The sequence below is a fragment of the Setaria italica genome, chromosome I (assembly GCF_000263155.2).
Source record: "Setaria italica strain Yugu1 chromosome I, Setaria_italica_v2.0, whole genome shotgun sequence".
NCBI classification, from domain to species: domain Eukaryota; kingdom Viridiplantae; phylum Streptophyta; class Magnoliopsida; order Poales; family Poaceae; genus Setaria; species Setaria italica.
In genome coordinates this window covers 36291516-36307668 of record NC_028450.1, presented here as the reverse complement: position 1 = coordinate 36307668, position 16153 = coordinate 36291516, and the positions used below count along the sequence as shown (strand labels likewise).

The following is a 16153-nucleotide window of genomic DNA, read 5'->3' as shown; positions in this document are numbered from 1 at the left end:
TGCCTTTGCCTTTGCCTTTGCCTTCTTTTTTTGAGGTTTGTTGGTCGTCTGTAGGTGTGGTATCTTAATCAGGTTCGGCCCTCGGTGCTGCTTTCCTGATTAAGTGGTGGTAAGATATGAAACTAAATTTTGGAGGTGTCTTGCTGTAATTTCATTACATGAAGTAATGAAATTCGGATTTGCCCGGAGAGAAAAAAAAACTGCTTGCGTTTTCTGGATTGACTTTGGTGTAAATGCCTATAGGCCAGTGACGAGATGCCAGATAGCCAGATTCACTGAAAAGAGTTGCCAAGTTCAAATTCCTTGAGCGTTGTCTGAAGCTTGCAGTTCAAACCCACAGTTTGAGGAGACTAAAATGTACCACCCGGCCAAATCAAACTGAAAAATAGAAGCTTGTTTTACAATAACCTGGATACCTGAAAGAGGCAAGAGCAGGGGTAGTGCATATGCAGGCTAGCTCCACATACCAATTACCTGGGTGCATCCATCGAACAGTAAATTTCAGGGCGACCAGGAGGTTTTGACTGCAACGACTCTCATGATCATTCATTCAATCTGATAGAAATTCATTAATTCAGTTGAAGCTCAGGTATATTGAAGCAATTTTGTAGTTCACAACAAAGCCCTAGTAACTGAAAGCTTAGGCTAAAGTACTCAGACAGATCAGGGAACTAAAGCACCGATCTTGCGCCCTTGAAACAGAAGTTAACACTGAGAAATACACAGATGTGAACATCCAAAGCCTGATTTTATTATCACATCACAGGGCTGTTTATGGAACCTTCAGATACTTCCACAGCAAACTTACTCCACATTATTTGTTTTCCAGAAACTGGAATGAACTCTTACATTTAGGTAAAACAGGAGCAGCCCATCTCCTAGTACCCTTTTAATATGATGGGCAATTCAAACCCCTCTACCGGTCCAAGCTCATATCTGAAGAGCATCCGCAATCGAGCCAGCAAGGCTCAGCACCTCAAATGGAGGTCTTTGGCCAATGGCTTTCACTGTGTGAGGGCATGAGTCCGTGATCCAGAAGTAAGCAAACTGATCGCCTGGCCCAGCTGCAAGGAACAAAATGATAAGCAACAAGAAATCTGCATGGCTGCAAAACTAGAAAATGCTAAGTTGCATGAACTGCCAATTACCAGAATTAGACGTCATGAAACGTTCATATGATTGCTTAGGGAACACAGCATGAGTCACATAAGCGCTAACTTTTGCAGCACCATGTGAAGCCAGAGCTTTCTGAAAAACATGACATAATTGGGGGAGAGAAAAATCAGTGGCAGGTAAAACAAGCAGAATATGAAATTCTTTTTAGAGGGAAAAAAGGAGCATATGCCACTACTGCAACATCATTAACACTCAGAATTTATCAACATGACAGTATGATAAATTACAGTAGTAAAGATGGGACGCCAAGTCTACCAACAAAGAGAGTTCAAAAGGAGTGAAAAAAATACGTGTTTGACAACAGAAGACACTAATGTTTCTTTTAGCTTTTTTTCAGGACTCCTAGTTTACTGGCTGCAGTGTTTAATGTATATTAAGGAATACATTATGTTTTTTTCCTTTGCCAGATGACCCAAATAGAAAGAATGGCATGCAATGTGCCCCTCTGTCATTTCAATTATATGACACAATATCTCCTTCCAAACTGAGTATATACTAAGAGAAGCAGCTATGTGAGCATTGACATAATTGTGGGAGAAAAAAAATCAGTGGCAGGTAAAACAAGCAGAATATGGAATTCTTTAGAGGGGAAAAAAGGAGCATATGCCACTACTGCAACATCATTAACACTCAGAATTTATCAACATAACAGTATGGTAAATTACAGGAGTAAAGATGGGACACCAAGTCTACCAACAAAGAGAGTTCAAAACGAGTGAAAAATGGGATCTTGTGAGATACATGTTTGACAACAGAAGACACTGATGTTTCTTTTAGCTTTTTTCAGGAATCTTGGTTTACTGGCTGTTGTGTTTAATGTATATTAAGGAATACATTATGTTTTTTCCTTTGCCAGATGAATCAAATAGAAAGAATGGCATGCAATGTGCCCCTCTGTCATTTCAATTATATGACACAATATCTCCTTCCAAACTAGTAAATACCAAGACAAGTAGCTACGTAAGCACTGACAGCTACTATCATGAAGAAGCAATAGAATAACATATCCACCATACCTGGCATTCTCTAAGAGTTCCCCCAGATTGCACTAGATCATCAACAATAACAACATGGCGCCCTTCAGGATTTCCTTCCTTTATTCGAACTATTCTCTTGTCGCCTTCACGAACCTTATTACAGACTATCTGTAAAATCAAACAGCTCAACATGAAATTCATGACAAGAGCATTAAAATTGGGCATTTTCATGACTAAAGGCCCTCTTTAAAACAAGGCATTCAAAACTTGAGTAAGATATATCCAAGCGTGAAAAGGGAACCACTGACCATTGGAAAGTGTTGCAACATCTTGTGGAACCGCTTCCAAGCCCCATCATCTGGGAAGGCAATGGTGATCTGCACGCAACATGCCAACGGTCAGGACTGCCACAGGAATTTTCTAGCACAAAAAGTAAATGTTCGAATATGATAATGGATGCCACAACGCACATTGTCTGCGTCCGGGAGCTGGCGGAGGCGCTGCAGCAGGAGCGGGATCCCTGTCTCGAAGCACGGCAAGACGTCGTCCCCAAAGTAGAACCTCTCCTGGAGCGCGTGGATGTCGTAGATGACGACACTAGTCGGTCCACCGCGCGACTTGGGGATCATGGAGAGGATGCGCGCGAGGGTGAACGCGGTGGCGACGTCCCCTTCCTCCTCAACGCGCTCAAAGGAGCCCGTGGGGAAGAAGGGCAGCACGAGGGTGAAGGAGGCGATGAAGAGCTTGGGCAGCGCGAATATGACGGAGATCTGCTCGAAGATTACCGCCGGCGAGCTGAAGGAGGCCAGGAACGCCACGTGCTGCCCCCGGATGTCGTGCGCCTTGTTGATGAACAGGTTCGGGAAACCGTCATCGAAGCTCCTGGCGGCGCAGCGTCACAGAACATAAGGAATCAGTTTGCTATTTGCTCCGCGAAATCGGTGGAGCGGGAGGGGAAAGAGGAGGGGTCGCCGGGGCGGGGAGGGCGGCTTACCGCCAGTTGATGGACTGGAGCTCGATGGCGTCAGAGCTGGCGGCAATCTTGAGGGCGAGCTCCTCGCATTCGGAGCAGTAGAAGAGGTGTATGTGCTTCTTCGGCTTCTGCTTGGCGGCGGCGGCGGCGGTGGCGACTTCCATCTCGTGCCGGCGGGTCTCCGCGGCGGCGGCCGGGACAGGGGAATCCCAGAAAGAACGGCGCGGGGAGGGGCGGGCTCTGCTCTGACGGGACAGGTGGTGTCGGCTTTATCGAGACGCGAAGCGGGCAGGGCGGCGAATAATTTCCCTCGACTTTTTTTTGGGGGAGCCTACCGCTCTAAACCCTAGACCCCAGCCGCACTACGAACCGGAAACGGCCCGTGATGTGAACACGGAAACGGCGAGGCAAGCGAATTTTGGAAGAAGATGTTGCAATTTATAGGAGGACGCGACGGCGCGGGGATATGCTACGCCGAGAAGGATTCGGCATGGAGCGCGCCGCCGGCTGAAGGCGACGGCTACTTTGCTCGCGTTGTTTTTCCCCTGCACGGCGACCATCATGAAGCACGCAGCCATCGTCATATGTCAAGAGTCACAATAAAGAAGAGCCTTATCCCATCATGTTGAATTGTTAATCTTGAAAAGGCAGCATAAAGTATTGTTTTGCCCAGTAAAATGTTGCTTTAGATAAACTAGAAATGGTGTTTTCATTCGAATAAAAACGATGTACAAGGCGGGATTCGGCGGAAGGGGCTCAATCTAGTTTGAACAGAATATACAGAAACCATGGAAGCAATCTTAAGCATCAGGAACCTGAAACAAAGAATTAAACCTTGTACTGAGACATGGGGGCTGTTTATTCCCCACTTCACTGGTGGGATATGGCGATTTACAATAGCCCATCCTGTGTATGTATTATCCTTGGGCCAAAAACAATGAAGCAATCATAAGTTACAGACATGTGGTTAATCCAAAAGGACTACAAAATCGACAACTCAAAAGAATGCCAAAACTTTTGCAAGGCGCCAATTGCTTTTCGCCAATGGGAATCTGATTCTAGTCTCTTCAACATCGACATCAAGGTAAAACTGATGGTCTTCTCAGTTCTCAGTAGCATACCTCCTTCCAGTCTGGAGCCAAGCTGTGAGTCAGGAGTGCGGAGGCCTGAGGTTCTCTACAAATCTTTTAACTCACACACTGGTCGGATGCCGAACAGCTAGTTTCCAAATTGAATTTAGGCTCACTGGGATATACAAAAACAGTCGCTGCTGAGGCTGAAGGAGTCAATGCAGCAGAATACCTCACAGAAGTTACTGTGATCTTAGGCAGCTGTTGGGAGCCGGAACCAAGCGGGACAAGCTTATGACTAACAATGTGCTCTGATTTTGGCAGAATGAAAGCAGCATGATTGTGAGCACCAGAAAAAACGAAATTCTGGGAATCCACAAGGGAGTACTTGATTTCTTGAAGTAAAGGCGTTGAATTGTGGATCTTCACATAGAAAGTGAAAGGGATTCCAAGGATAACATAGGGAGGGCATTCCATGCTCACAACAAGCGGTGGCTCCTCAACGCTGACCTCAGGTAACCTTTGTTTCATAATAACACGTCTCTCTTGAGCCTCGCCAAGTCTTGAATCCCTTGACCAGTTCAGGCAAATTTCACCTAAATGGAAGTTTGAATTGCTAGCCCGTGGATTGACTGAAAATATTCCTTTGTATTCTTCACTAGGAGCAATAACTGCATGTCCATTGGAAATTCCACTGACCTGTTGCACTGAGCAGAGCTGCTTACCATCATCATCAGGTTCAATAGTCATTGAGTGTAATCGTAAGGGAACCTCAGTGCAATTTCTAGCATTCACAATAAACATATTAGACTCATTCATAGCAAGAGAACATTTCTTATCACCGTCACCTAAGGATCTGATTTCGGACAGCAACAAGGGTTCTCGCCTAAATGGTCTCAAAAGCTGGTGAGTAACTAACAATGGGATCTGCCCTTCAATTTGTAGGCTTCTATGCACATTAAGCCGGTGCAGTGCTTCTTCTTCACTTGAGCCCAGGGAGTAACCAAGTGAAACATAGAGCATGACTGATTTTGCTCGATGCCATTTGATTTCTAATTTGCATGACCAGGAATCACCCACGCTCAATGTGGGAACAGATACAACCCCAAATGAGTACTGGATTTTTCTTATGCTATCGACCTCTTCCTTTGACTCTTTGCCATCTGACACAGTTGAGACACCAAGAAGTTCGACATGATGACTTTCAGATTCTTCTGCTTCCCTCGGACTCATCAACAAACCACCACCTCTGGCATCGACAAGGTTAATTTTCAGCTCACCAGAATGAACTGTGTGCCCTTTTGAAAATACGGTCACTGGTACAATAAATATCTCTCCAACTAATGCAGGACCAGCAGAATTTAAAACAACATCGACTTGAGCATCTGGCTCTTCAACTTGGATAAGTTTCTGCCCAGAAAAGGCAAGAACATTGTCCTTTGTGGGCAGTGTCTCTACTTGGTCCTCAAATTTCCATAATGGGAAGTCTTCCATCGAGGCAGGACTTTCAGCGTGGCAGCAAATCACAAGGTGTTTATTTATTGTCGCCTTCACTAACAAACATTCTAGCTTTCCACTCTGTCCTGCAGAATGTACTCGTAATATTAGCTCTATTATGGAATTAGTGCTAGGAAAACTATGACAAAAACCATATGCAAGGAAAGGTTCAGCTCAAATATTCGAGTACAAAGGAGCAAATACGCAAACCCCATGAAAAGAAAACAAAGCAAAAAAAAAAAGAGCCATAATTGTGGTTTCAGCTTTCAAGATGGCATATAACACGAAAATCCTTGTTAGAGAATGCTGCCTATTACTCAAAATGGATGTACCCCATTTTTACCGCAGCTAGATAAGTAGGCCACATATCGCATGGCTAGTTCCTCCATAGCCGACAGTTTAGTTCTATTTCCTCCCAAATTCTCATTCTTATACAATAATTTTAAGCACTTGTTCTCACCAGATTTCATTTCCAACATAGGTACGCCTTAGCATATGACTCGATCAAGGGGAGAGACGTCCCCTTGACTTTCACCTTAAGATAGGGGCCCACCAAACCCGGAAAGCAGGCAGGGATCTCACGCGCGCTCGCTTCATTGGCGGCCGCGGAGTCCGCTGCTCTGTTACAGCCAGGAGGTGGGCGCACGACCCTGCAGCGCCAGGATTCGAACCCTGGCGGGGAGCGCCACACCTGCGCGCTCTACCATCACGCTAACAGCGCGTCTGCTACACCTTAGCATATGGGCATATGCAGACATCACATTGCATGCTAAGAGTACACATAGATGAAGATGATATACTTTGGCTTACACTATCATAATATACCATGGGCATGGAGCATGTTATTTTAGTTGTAAGGAAAATATCTCATCTGACTATAACCTACTTCCTTGCATCACAAACTCCATCCAGGTAACTTGTGTCAATCAGTAATGTCAACCTTATGTTATCAATCTATATAAATTTTTAGATATCGATGGTCAAAGTTAAAAAAAATGACTTAGGAGAAACCTAGATGCAATTATATTTACAATAGGAGGAAGTATGGATTAGATCGCTCTCTTCAACTGACATTATATTATTTACTTTCCGCCTTACCCTGACTAATGGTGATTTTCGTAGGATTTTTATTCTCCCCTTGACATGGGAAGTATGATCCCAAAAGAAATAACTTTGATTGAAAATAAATCAAATAATATTTGTGGGCTTTCTGATATTCGTTGACTAATGCTAAAATATACAAAGTATCTAGCTTTTGCTAATCCAGGTCTCCACATGGAGATTCTAGTCTCGCCTATTATATTAATATACAGGGTCAACCAGCACGATTTTTTACAATATATGCTAGGACAGCAAGTGGATAAACAGTTAATAAAATGAAGCATATATACTGATAGTACCTGATTTTATTTCACGTGTCAACCGCATCCATTTATTGGTGAAGAGTGTAAGAGAAGTGGCTTCAACAACTTGGCCATGCAAATTCGAATCCAAAGGAGGAGAATCTTCCTGTGTACTATGTATGACAAAGTTACAGTCAGATTGATTGAATTGAACCTCCAACTGATCAACCACAACTGGGGAAGGAAGATGAGATAACAGTGACACACTGATAAGAAGAGGTGAACCAGGTTTTACAGATTGATCATGAAAAGCAACAGATGCAGTAAGCACCATTCTGAGCGGACTTATTTGATCAATATCAAGGTGAGTGGTTTCTTCCATTGCATTACTAAACCCATCATCATTTCCTTCTGGTGGCTGTTTTCTTTCCAACACATTAACAACTTCCTGCAGTATATTTTCTCTCCTGGAAATGGTAGGAGAACCTGCAGGCCCGCTCTTAATTTTGTTTTCTCGAGTTTCCTCTACACTGCCAGAAAACAAAGGTAATGCAGCCATCTCTAGAGAATAACTGATAAAATCCTTCGGGAAATTAAGTTTCCTAGAGCACTCTCTCAAGTACCCTAGGTTCTCCCAAAGCAAAGTGGTCCAACCCTCCTGGCGGTACAGACCAGCAACACCATCAAAAAGTTGTTTTGCGTTGCTAAAGTCCCCAGCTGCATAATATTCTATGGCCATTCCACGACTACAGGAAGAAGCCATTCTTGTAGCACCTAGGCTCTGAAATGATTCATAAGCTTTTCTGAATAATGCTATTATCTCATAAGAATCTTGAAACCTTTCTGCTTCTGACAAAGCATAGCTGGTGTATTCAGTATCAGAAAGGCTGCAACCAGTTTGAGGTATAAGTATTCATATAAAAAAATATGTTATAATTTTCTGAGAACAAGTATCAAGGAACTTACGGTAGCACACTAACTGTATCTCCTTGCTCAAACAAGCGCACATACTGGCCAACATATACAGAAGGCATTACTGACTCAGGTATTCCATTAGCTTCCGTTGTAAGGTTTGCCGTTGACGATGAGCACTCAATGGCATACCTCTTCTCTCTCAAGTAAGTTGCGGCTAACTGTCAGAAGCAAATGTATGAGAAATCATTTATTAGTGCATATCAAGTAAATGGAGTGTCTCTCTGTCGTAGTACTGTGCAAAGATGTAGGTTGAACCTGATAGTAGTAAGCTGGCTGAAATTCCCACTCAGTCAATGCATTGTCTGCAGTACCAAATCGAGGAGATAACGTATCTGGCACAGTAGCAGATGTTGTTTCTATTAGCTCACCAAAGACGAGGAACTGCCTGCTAAACCATTCCCAATGAAGAAAAGCAACTTCTGGTGTTCCGACAACCCGTTCATAGCTTCTGATATGCTTACGGAACCACATGATTGCTTCTACCACTTTCCCAGCATGAAGTAGCAAAGTTGATATCTTAAAGTGAAATTGCTCAGCAACTGCTTTGATCTCAACTAGGCGTTGGGTTGGAGGCAACCTTGTCGAAGTTCCAATCATCTAAATATGAGCACACTATCAATGGATGGTGCAAAGCAAATAGAAACTGCTTATGAAATGGTGATGGATCAACCAACTTTTTTTTGGATGAATGATAGCCCTAGTTTTTTTATTTAAAAAATCTGAGAGAATTGATTTAGTTGGACAATTGTTGATAGTGAATACAGATAAGGATAGGATCAGACCTCACGCAAAACGCGAACACCTTCCTCATAGAACTTTAATGCTTCTGGCCAATCCCTTCTAAACTCCGCATAGACAGCAACCTGGTGCATCAAAGTAATGAGGCAAATAGATAGATCAGGCAATGTGGAAAAATCACTGACTAAATTATCAAGCAACTGTAGGTAAAAGTTATGTATGTTTCCGTGCTTTTACCCTGCACCTAGAATGATTAACAGCACTAAATTGAAGGAGAGAGTGGCTCTTACCTTGAAGCAGTAGCGGATGCTCAACTCAACGGAAGAAAAGTTTCTCTTCTCAATTCGAGCCTTTATCCTTCGCCCTTCCTCTTTATAGAATGCTGAACATAACTCTGCAAACACATTCTTCAATCTGCAGATAAAGAATATTACACTAATTATTGTGCACACCTCCAAGAAAATCGGCATGTTGGCATGAACAAAAAAAAAGGTTATATTTGTTCTACAAAGTGCATCAGTAGAATCACAGGAACAAAGAAAAGTTACAGACTTGCTGAGAGATCTGTTCCATTCTGCTTCATCGTGCTCAACCAAAACAACCAGGTGCTTAGAATCAATCTCCGCACGTTTTCTCAGCGCAACAGTAACATCCTCACTCAGCTCATCTGCAAAAATATAATTAGGTTGCAACTTAAAACCTTCACCATAATTGGTATTCAACTAGCCAAAAATAATCACAATGTCTGCTAGCCATTGCAAGAGAGAAGAGACAACACCAAATGCTCTAAGCAGGCACTCCGTACTTACCACTAGCTTGAGCCTGTACCAGAACCACCACTAATTTAGTGTTTATCCCCTGAATTGCAGACCTGTGCAATAAACGAAAATTACTTGGTGTCAACTTCGGTTATATTAGCTGCTGTCAATTAACTGAGCGATGCTTCCTAAATTCCAAATGGTTGATACTTGATAAATTACCCATTTGCATCTTAAGACTCGTAACTAAACCTCTAGCTGTGCAAAAGTCAATTTGGGGTCAACAATGCAAACGATTCAGATAACATACTTGAGGTTCTCGAGATCAGAGCAGGCCTGGAGCCACTGGGCGGGGTCGCCCGAGACCTGGTCGGCACGGAACAGCGCGGCGACGGCGGCCGGGACCCGGGTGCGGTGCTTGAGGAGCCAGTCCTTCTTGAGGATTCCCGCTGGGGCCTGCGGCGGCGCGAGCGGGTCGCGGGCCTTGCCGCTGCGGGCCAGGATGGAGGCCTTGGTAAAGTCCGGCAGGGCCAGGGTGTTCATGGGCGGCTGCTGGGAGCTGAGCGCCGCCGAGATCGAGGGGTGTAGCTCTGGGCACCCCACGATGGACACGAGCGATAGCGGCGGCGTCCGCAGCTCCTCCGGGTAGTCCTCCATGGCCACCCCGCCCGCGGCCGAGGCAAGGCTACCGGTTTAGTGGCTCGGGCGTGGGTATGGGCGGCGCCGCGGCGGTTGTGATCGCCGTGGCCCGAGGACAGAGGGGGAGCTCGGATCTGCGGTGGCTGTTGGGTTCGTCTCAGAGGAACGGGGACGAGTCTGCGGTGGCTGAAGAGCAAGACACGTGTAATAATGAGTTCAGTAGGGGTGTTTTCTGCAAAGGTTGGAAGGACCGTCGTGTGATTTCAGTAAATAAATTACTGGGCTAAATAGCCAAACTCGTCCAGTTAAAGAATGTCTGCCAAATCAATTCGACCTAATTTGGTCAGAAATTATCACCTTGATCACACAAATTCTCACCTCCCAAACTCATAGAGTTTATTTGGTAAAATAAAGAAAAAGTTACTCTAACATTGTAATTTATCCACCCACGAGGCCACGACGCTTCTGTTCGTTCTCTTCTTCTTCTTTTCGAGGTGAAGTATACGCTGCCATTGCTGCTGACTGCTGAGTACTGCCGATGGATGACCAATACGAATTTCCATAGCATAATATGCGCAAACACATGCATGCATTGTCCAGTTGATTCAACCATTGCACTTTCACCATCAGTAGCAAGCTTCTTTTAACTTTCAACCATTGCACTTTCTCCTTGTATCTGAAAAGAACTTCCAGAGAAGAACTTTCAGGTTAATAGGGAGGATGTTTAATCGGAATAAATATAAATTATTTTCTTATTTCTATTTTATGATTGACCAATATAAACATAAACAACTTCAAATTGGACTCGTTTCCCCTCAACAAATAAGGGCTTGGGCTAAAAATTTCCTACCTAACGGGGAAGTCGTTGGCGAAGTCACAAGACCCTCCACTTTTCATTATAAAACCGATAAACCAGGAAAAGATGGATTGTTTTGCGAAATAATCTTTGGACCCATAAAAAGCGGAATTTGTGCTTGTGGAAATTCTCGAGCAAGCGTAGCTGAAAACGAAGATGAAAGATTTTGTAAAAAATGTGGGGTAGAATAGTTTATTTCGATTCTGCTTCATGCTCTGAAATACAACCAATGCCAACAAATGGCTTGGAATTTTGTTTCTCGTATTTAATGCAAGACAGTACATGCAAATGTGATGAAAAATTTCTCCAAACCAACTGATGATAGGTTTCATTTACACAGATGCTCAATATTACAAAAAGAAGATTCGGATGAAGGGTAATAGATATTGAAACTGCAGGCCTGATGAGCTAATTTACTAAGCCGGACTAAACTCATATGCTCATACATGCCCCCGTGAATAAAGTTGAACAAACACACTTTCAATACAGATCTCACAGCCATCAGAAGAGATCACTCTATAAGCCAAGCTGTTTGGACTGATTCCCATTGGCAGAGCTCTCCTTCTTTGAACCACAGAACTGCAAATAGGAGAGGAGGGTAACTTTAGCTCGTCATCTCATATTGCCACTTATAATAGCTAGCAGGCGTAAACAAATTTAGGTCCAAGCCAATATACATGCCATATCACTAAGTACATGACCCATTTATCTTAAGACAATTTAATCTCGCTCCTGATTGCCACGTTAAACACTCCAGTACTCAGTATGCTTCTCAAAGGTTGAAGATAAAATTTGTTTACCATTCAATGTAGTTTGTCAATTGTTTAAAATGATTATTCACTCAGAACATCACCTAACAGCAACATAGAACCATACTCAATTATTGCTGATCTTACCGATTTCACGCTTGCCATTATCAGGACTATCACTTCCATGGACAACATTCCTGAAACATATATTCCATCATAATTTATTTGATATATTGGTAAAACAGAGGTGCACTACAACTAAATATCAGGGGGCATGGTACAGTAATCACGTATAACAACATAAATACATGAAAGGGTGGAGGGTATCGACCTTCCTGTTTGAACTGCAAGGTCACCCCTTATGGTTCCTGGTTCAGCTTGAAGGGGATTAGTAGCTCCGATTAATTTGCGAGCTGATGCAACAACACCATCACCCTCCCAGGCCTTACAAGACAGAATAACAAAATTCGTAGCTGTGAACTTTGTATCTGGTCAAAGAATAGAGCTGCAGGTATGTCTAGTTCTTAACGAAAATATATACCATGCAAACAACAGGGCCAGAAGTTATGTAATCAATCAGAGTGGGAAAGAAAGGTTTATCCTTCAGATCCTTGTAATGTTCCTGAGAGAAAAGGAACGACAAAGAAGACAGTATATGAACAGCATTAACAGCAAGTTGATTCAACATAAAGAAAGGTAAAATAGATTTCTTTGATGTTTCCACAAATGGTGAATATGTGAAGTAGACGCAAAAGAGGAATGTGAGTAATGTATTTATCAATAATTAGTACAAAAAGAACAAAATAAAAGGCAGAGTGACTTACTCCCTCTGTCCCAAATAACAAATCATTATGCGATTCAAAATTTATCCCAAAAAACAAGTCATTATACTCAATCTGGCATGTGTGCATGTGGGCATGCAGCAGTCAATTAGCACCAAATATGGCTAATAAATAGGGGCAATCGAGGTCATTTTACTCTTTATTAATCTGTCCTAAAATTCATAGGATGACTTGTTTTTTGGGACAGAGGGAGTAAATAAGAAGATGTTTTGATGTAAGAATGAGATGGTTGGGACAATAAATCTTTCAGTCACTTAATTGATGTAAGAACGAGATGGTGGAGGTAAGAGAATAACTGCACATGAATAGCATAAGCACATGAATAAACATGAGGCACTGGAAAATATATTTAACCATAAAAGATGATAATCTTTCAAGTAATCAAGAAATAGACACAAATGAAGATAAAGACATGTTCCTTTAGAACAGTGTTGCCTAACACAGATTCCACCCCCCCCCCTCCCCACACACACACACACCTCGATGACTAACTCTGCAAGAAACACATTAGTTTCCCCAAGTTCATAAGCAAACCTGAGCCAAGTCTTTGGAGCACTGAAAAAGCTTTAAGCCCTTCAACAAAAAGCCTTTCTTCTCAAAGCGAGAAATGATCTCCCCAACCTATATGCACCAGATATGTTTTTTATCTGAGATCAAACTTGAAAGAAGGAAAGAAACTAATAGTTGGGAAAAGTAGGAAAATTAAGGCGTACCAGGCCACGCTGAACACCATCAGGTTTTACCATAATGTAGCTTTGCTCAACCTCCTACAGATAAATTTCTTGTCAAGAAAGATTTCATTTTTTTATAAGGGTCTTGATGCATGTAGGGTCCTCAACTCCTCTTAATAGAGTCAGGGGATATTGAAATAATTAATTTTTTCTGACATGGCATGAGTTCTATGAAAACAGAAAAGATGACTGAGTTTCATTAAACGAAGGGTTAAGTGTGACATCTTCAAGCCTCAGGCACAGTATGCAATCCAGAGGACTACAGAAATTAAACATTTGGCAGGTTCCTGGTAAAGCCGCTAGCAGACAACAGTTATGATAGCGATTGTGGCATAGGGCTATGTTTGTGTGTTCTAAGCATGTTCACTAAGTTTGTTTCCCTGGGTATCTTTCTACTAGAGTTCAACAGCAAAACTGAATTAGCTGCCCCACATGAATTATTGATGATCTGAACCTGGAATTAGCATATCGTTTCCTTTATCATTTTCAACATTTCCATCTAGAATCGAGCCCAGCCACTACAACATTAAAGTAAAGCAGTCGAACCAAGCTAATTGCTCTCGCAGTAGAGTAGGTCCGAATCCTCCAACGCAGAACTGGAAGCACTGAAAATCGTCTGCTTTGCCATTTCCCCCGTCTCCTAGCAAATGCAGGTATCCAACAAAACATGCATAGGAACCAACCGCGGATGCGACGATGCCGGGAGGGACGGCGCGAGGCGCCCCGGCCGCCCTCCCGCTCCGCGCCCTTAGTCCCACCCCGAGCCGGGCGCGGGGCCTCGCAGAGGCGGCGCAGGCGAACGATAGGGACGGCGAATGACGCACTGCGACGGAGGTCCGGCGCCCGGTCCCGAGGAGCGGCGCCGCCGTTCTCGCGCGCACGGCCATGGTCTCCATCCTTTCCACTAGCCCGTCGGAGCAGAGCACGCGGTTTTTTGGATTCCAGGACCAGTACGCGGCAGGAGTACACCCCCTGTTCCGCTTTTCTTGAAGGTTTACGTATTTTACTCGTTTCCGTCTTTAAAGCTGAAATGTAGCATTCTTCCGGAAAAACATTTGTTGTCGTTTATAATGGTTTGCCTCGCGAGAGTCTACGGGGTGCGGCTGTGTGGGACTAGGCCATCCTATTGCCACCTTGCCTTCTCGCACTGCACAAATATGGGTTACCATTTCGCATCATTTGCCCTATTATATTTTGGTCCCATATATTTAGATCCTCACCTGCGAGGCGCCCCGGCCGCCCTCCCGCTCCGCGCCCTTAGTCCCACCCCGAGCCGGGTGCGGGGCCTCGCAGAGGCGGCGCAGGCGAACGATAGGGACGGCGAATGACGCACTGCGACGGAGGTCCGGCGCCCGGTCCCGAGGAGCGGCGCCGCCGTTCTCGCGCGCACGGCCATGGTCTCCATCCTTTCCACTAGCCCGTCGGAGCAGAGCACGCGGTTTTTTGGATTCCAGGACCAGTACGCGGCAGGAGTACACCCCCTGTTCCGCTTTTCTTGAAGGTTTACGTATTTTACTCGTTTCCGTCTTTAAAGCTGAAATGTAGCATTCTTCCGGAAAAACATTTGTTGTCGTTTATAATGGTTTGCCTCGCGAGAGTCTACGGGGTGCGGCTGTGTGGGACTAGGCCATCCTATTGCCACCTTGCCTTCTCGCACTGCACAAATATGGGTTACCATTTCGCATCATTTGCCCTATTATATTTTGGTCCCATATATTTAGATCCTCACCTGCGAGGCGCCCCGGCCGCCCTCCCGCTCCGCGCCCTTAGTCCCACCCCGAGCCGGGCGCGGGGCCTCGCAGAGGCGGCGCAGGCGAACGATAGGGACGGCGAATGACGCACTGCGACGGAGGTCCGGCGCCCGGTCCCGAGGAGCGGCGCCGCCGTTCTCGCGCGCACGGCCATGGTCTCCATCCTTTCCACTAGCCCGTCGGAGCAGAGCACGCGGTTTTTTGGATTCCAGGACCAGTACGCGGCAGGAGTACACCCCCTGTTCCGCTTTTCTTGAAGGTTTACGTATTTTACTCGTTTCCGTCTTTAAAGCTGAAATGTAGCATTCTTCCGGAAAAACATTTGTTGTCGTTTATAATGGTTTGCCTCGCGAGAGTCTACGGGGTGCGGCTGTGTGTGACTAGGCCATCCTATTGCCACCTTGCCTTCTCGCACTGCACAAATATGGGTTACCATTTCGCATCATTTGCCCTATTATATTTTGGTCCCATATATTTAGATCCTCACCTGCCTCGCTTGCATAGGCATATCGTCTATGACAGAGAAGAGTGATGCTTTGGCAATAGTTCTAGTTTGTTTTCTAATTTTTAGTGGCATGATCGAACTTGAAATATGAGTCGACTCTTCTCTAAGGTAAGAGTTTGCTTTTGTAAAGTGATTACCTCCAGGATGTGGAAGTGACCTTGTCCCTCACGAGCTAGACGAAAAAACTAGCAACATTGTAGTCACGTGTTGATTGGACGGTTGTGTCGTATGTATATAGCCACAAAACAACATGCTATCTATGCTTAGAGAAACTTTATAATTTCCTTTAAACCACTTATTTCAACATTATTGTTTTATGAACCATTTCAGATAATTTTAGAATTAATTTAGAAATATGTTATGAAATATTTGTCACATGGATTTTACAATACTATTTCAACTTGTTCAACTGAATGTTTTACTTGCCAAATTTTAACAATAAAACTGAAGCTAACACTTTTTTTTTTAGCGGAGGAAGTATGAGCATAGGCAATCTTATTCGTCGGAAAAAAAAACATAGACATTAGACAATCTTTGCAACCAAAAAGGCATATAAAGAGAAAAAAGGGCCCA

The 16153-nt window shown here is 44.0% G+C and overlaps 2 protein-coding genes across 2 annotated transcripts; both read right to left on the bottom strand.

Moving 5' to 3' along the window:
• Positions 1 to 573: 573 nt before the first annotated feature.
• Positions 574 to 10332, bottom strand: LOC101780847 (trafficking protein particle complex subunit 11). The gene is made up of 14 exons (XM_004953625.4): positions 9818 to 10332; positions 9559 to 9620; positions 9302 to 9416; positions 9040 to 9163; positions 8794 to 8874; positions 8267 to 8608; positions 8003 to 8169; positions 7094 to 7923; positions 4429 to 5779; positions 2624 to 3035; positions 2462 to 2530; positions 2193 to 2321; positions 1149 to 1248; positions 574 to 1064 (listed from the first exon to the last, which is right to left on the bottom strand). The coding sequence occupies exons 1-14, from the start codon at positions 10162 to 10164 to the stop codon at positions 931 to 933; spliced, it is 4263 nt and encodes a 1420-aa protein (XP_004953682.2). The 5' UTR covers positions 10165 to 10332; the 3' UTR covers positions 574 to 930.
• Positions 10333 to 11293: 961 nt separating this feature from the next.
• On the bottom strand, positions 11294 to 14255 carry LOC101780441 (nucleoside diphosphate kinase 2, chloroplastic). Its single transcript, XM_004953624.4, has 7 exons — positions 14008 to 14255; positions 13307 to 13360; positions 13128 to 13214; positions 12293 to 12373; positions 12083 to 12195; positions 11899 to 11948; positions 11294 to 11581 (listed from the first exon to the last, which is right to left on the bottom strand). Exons 1-7 carry the CDS (start codon positions 14218 to 14220, stop codon positions 11514 to 11516), a joined length of 666 nt encoding a protein of 221 aa, XP_004953681.1. The 5' UTR covers positions 14221 to 14255; the 3' UTR covers positions 11294 to 11513.
• Positions 14256 to 16153: the final 1898 nt, after the last annotated feature.

Excerpts from the sequence above, each read along its gene's own strand:
- LOC101780441 (XM_004953624.4), bottom strand. The coding sequence starts at position 14,220 with ATGGAGACCATGGCCGTGCGCGCGAGAACGGCGGCGCCGCTCCTCGGG. Across the intron at positions 13,215-13,306 it reads ATGGTGTTCAGCGTGGCCTG|GTTGGGGAGATCATTTCTCG; the intron begins GTACGCCTTAAT and ends TGGTGCATATAG. Across the intron at positions 11,949-12,082 it reads CTTGCAGTTCAAACAGGAAG|GAATGTTGTCCATGGAAGTG; the intron begins GTCGATACCCTC and ends TATATGTTTCAG.
- LOC101780847 (XM_004953625.4), bottom strand. The coding sequence starts at position 10,164 with ATGGAGGACTACCCGGAGGAGCTGCGGACGCCGCCGCTATCGCTCGTG. Across the intron at positions 9,417-9,558 it reads GGTACAGGCTCAAGCTAGTG|ATGAGCTGAGTGAGGATGTT; the intron begins GTAAGTACGGAG and ends ATATTTTTGCAG. Across the intron at positions 2,322-2,461 it reads TGTTGCAACACTTTCCAATG|ATAGTCTGTAATAAGGTTCG; the intron begins GTCAGTGGTTCC and ends TTGATTTTACAG.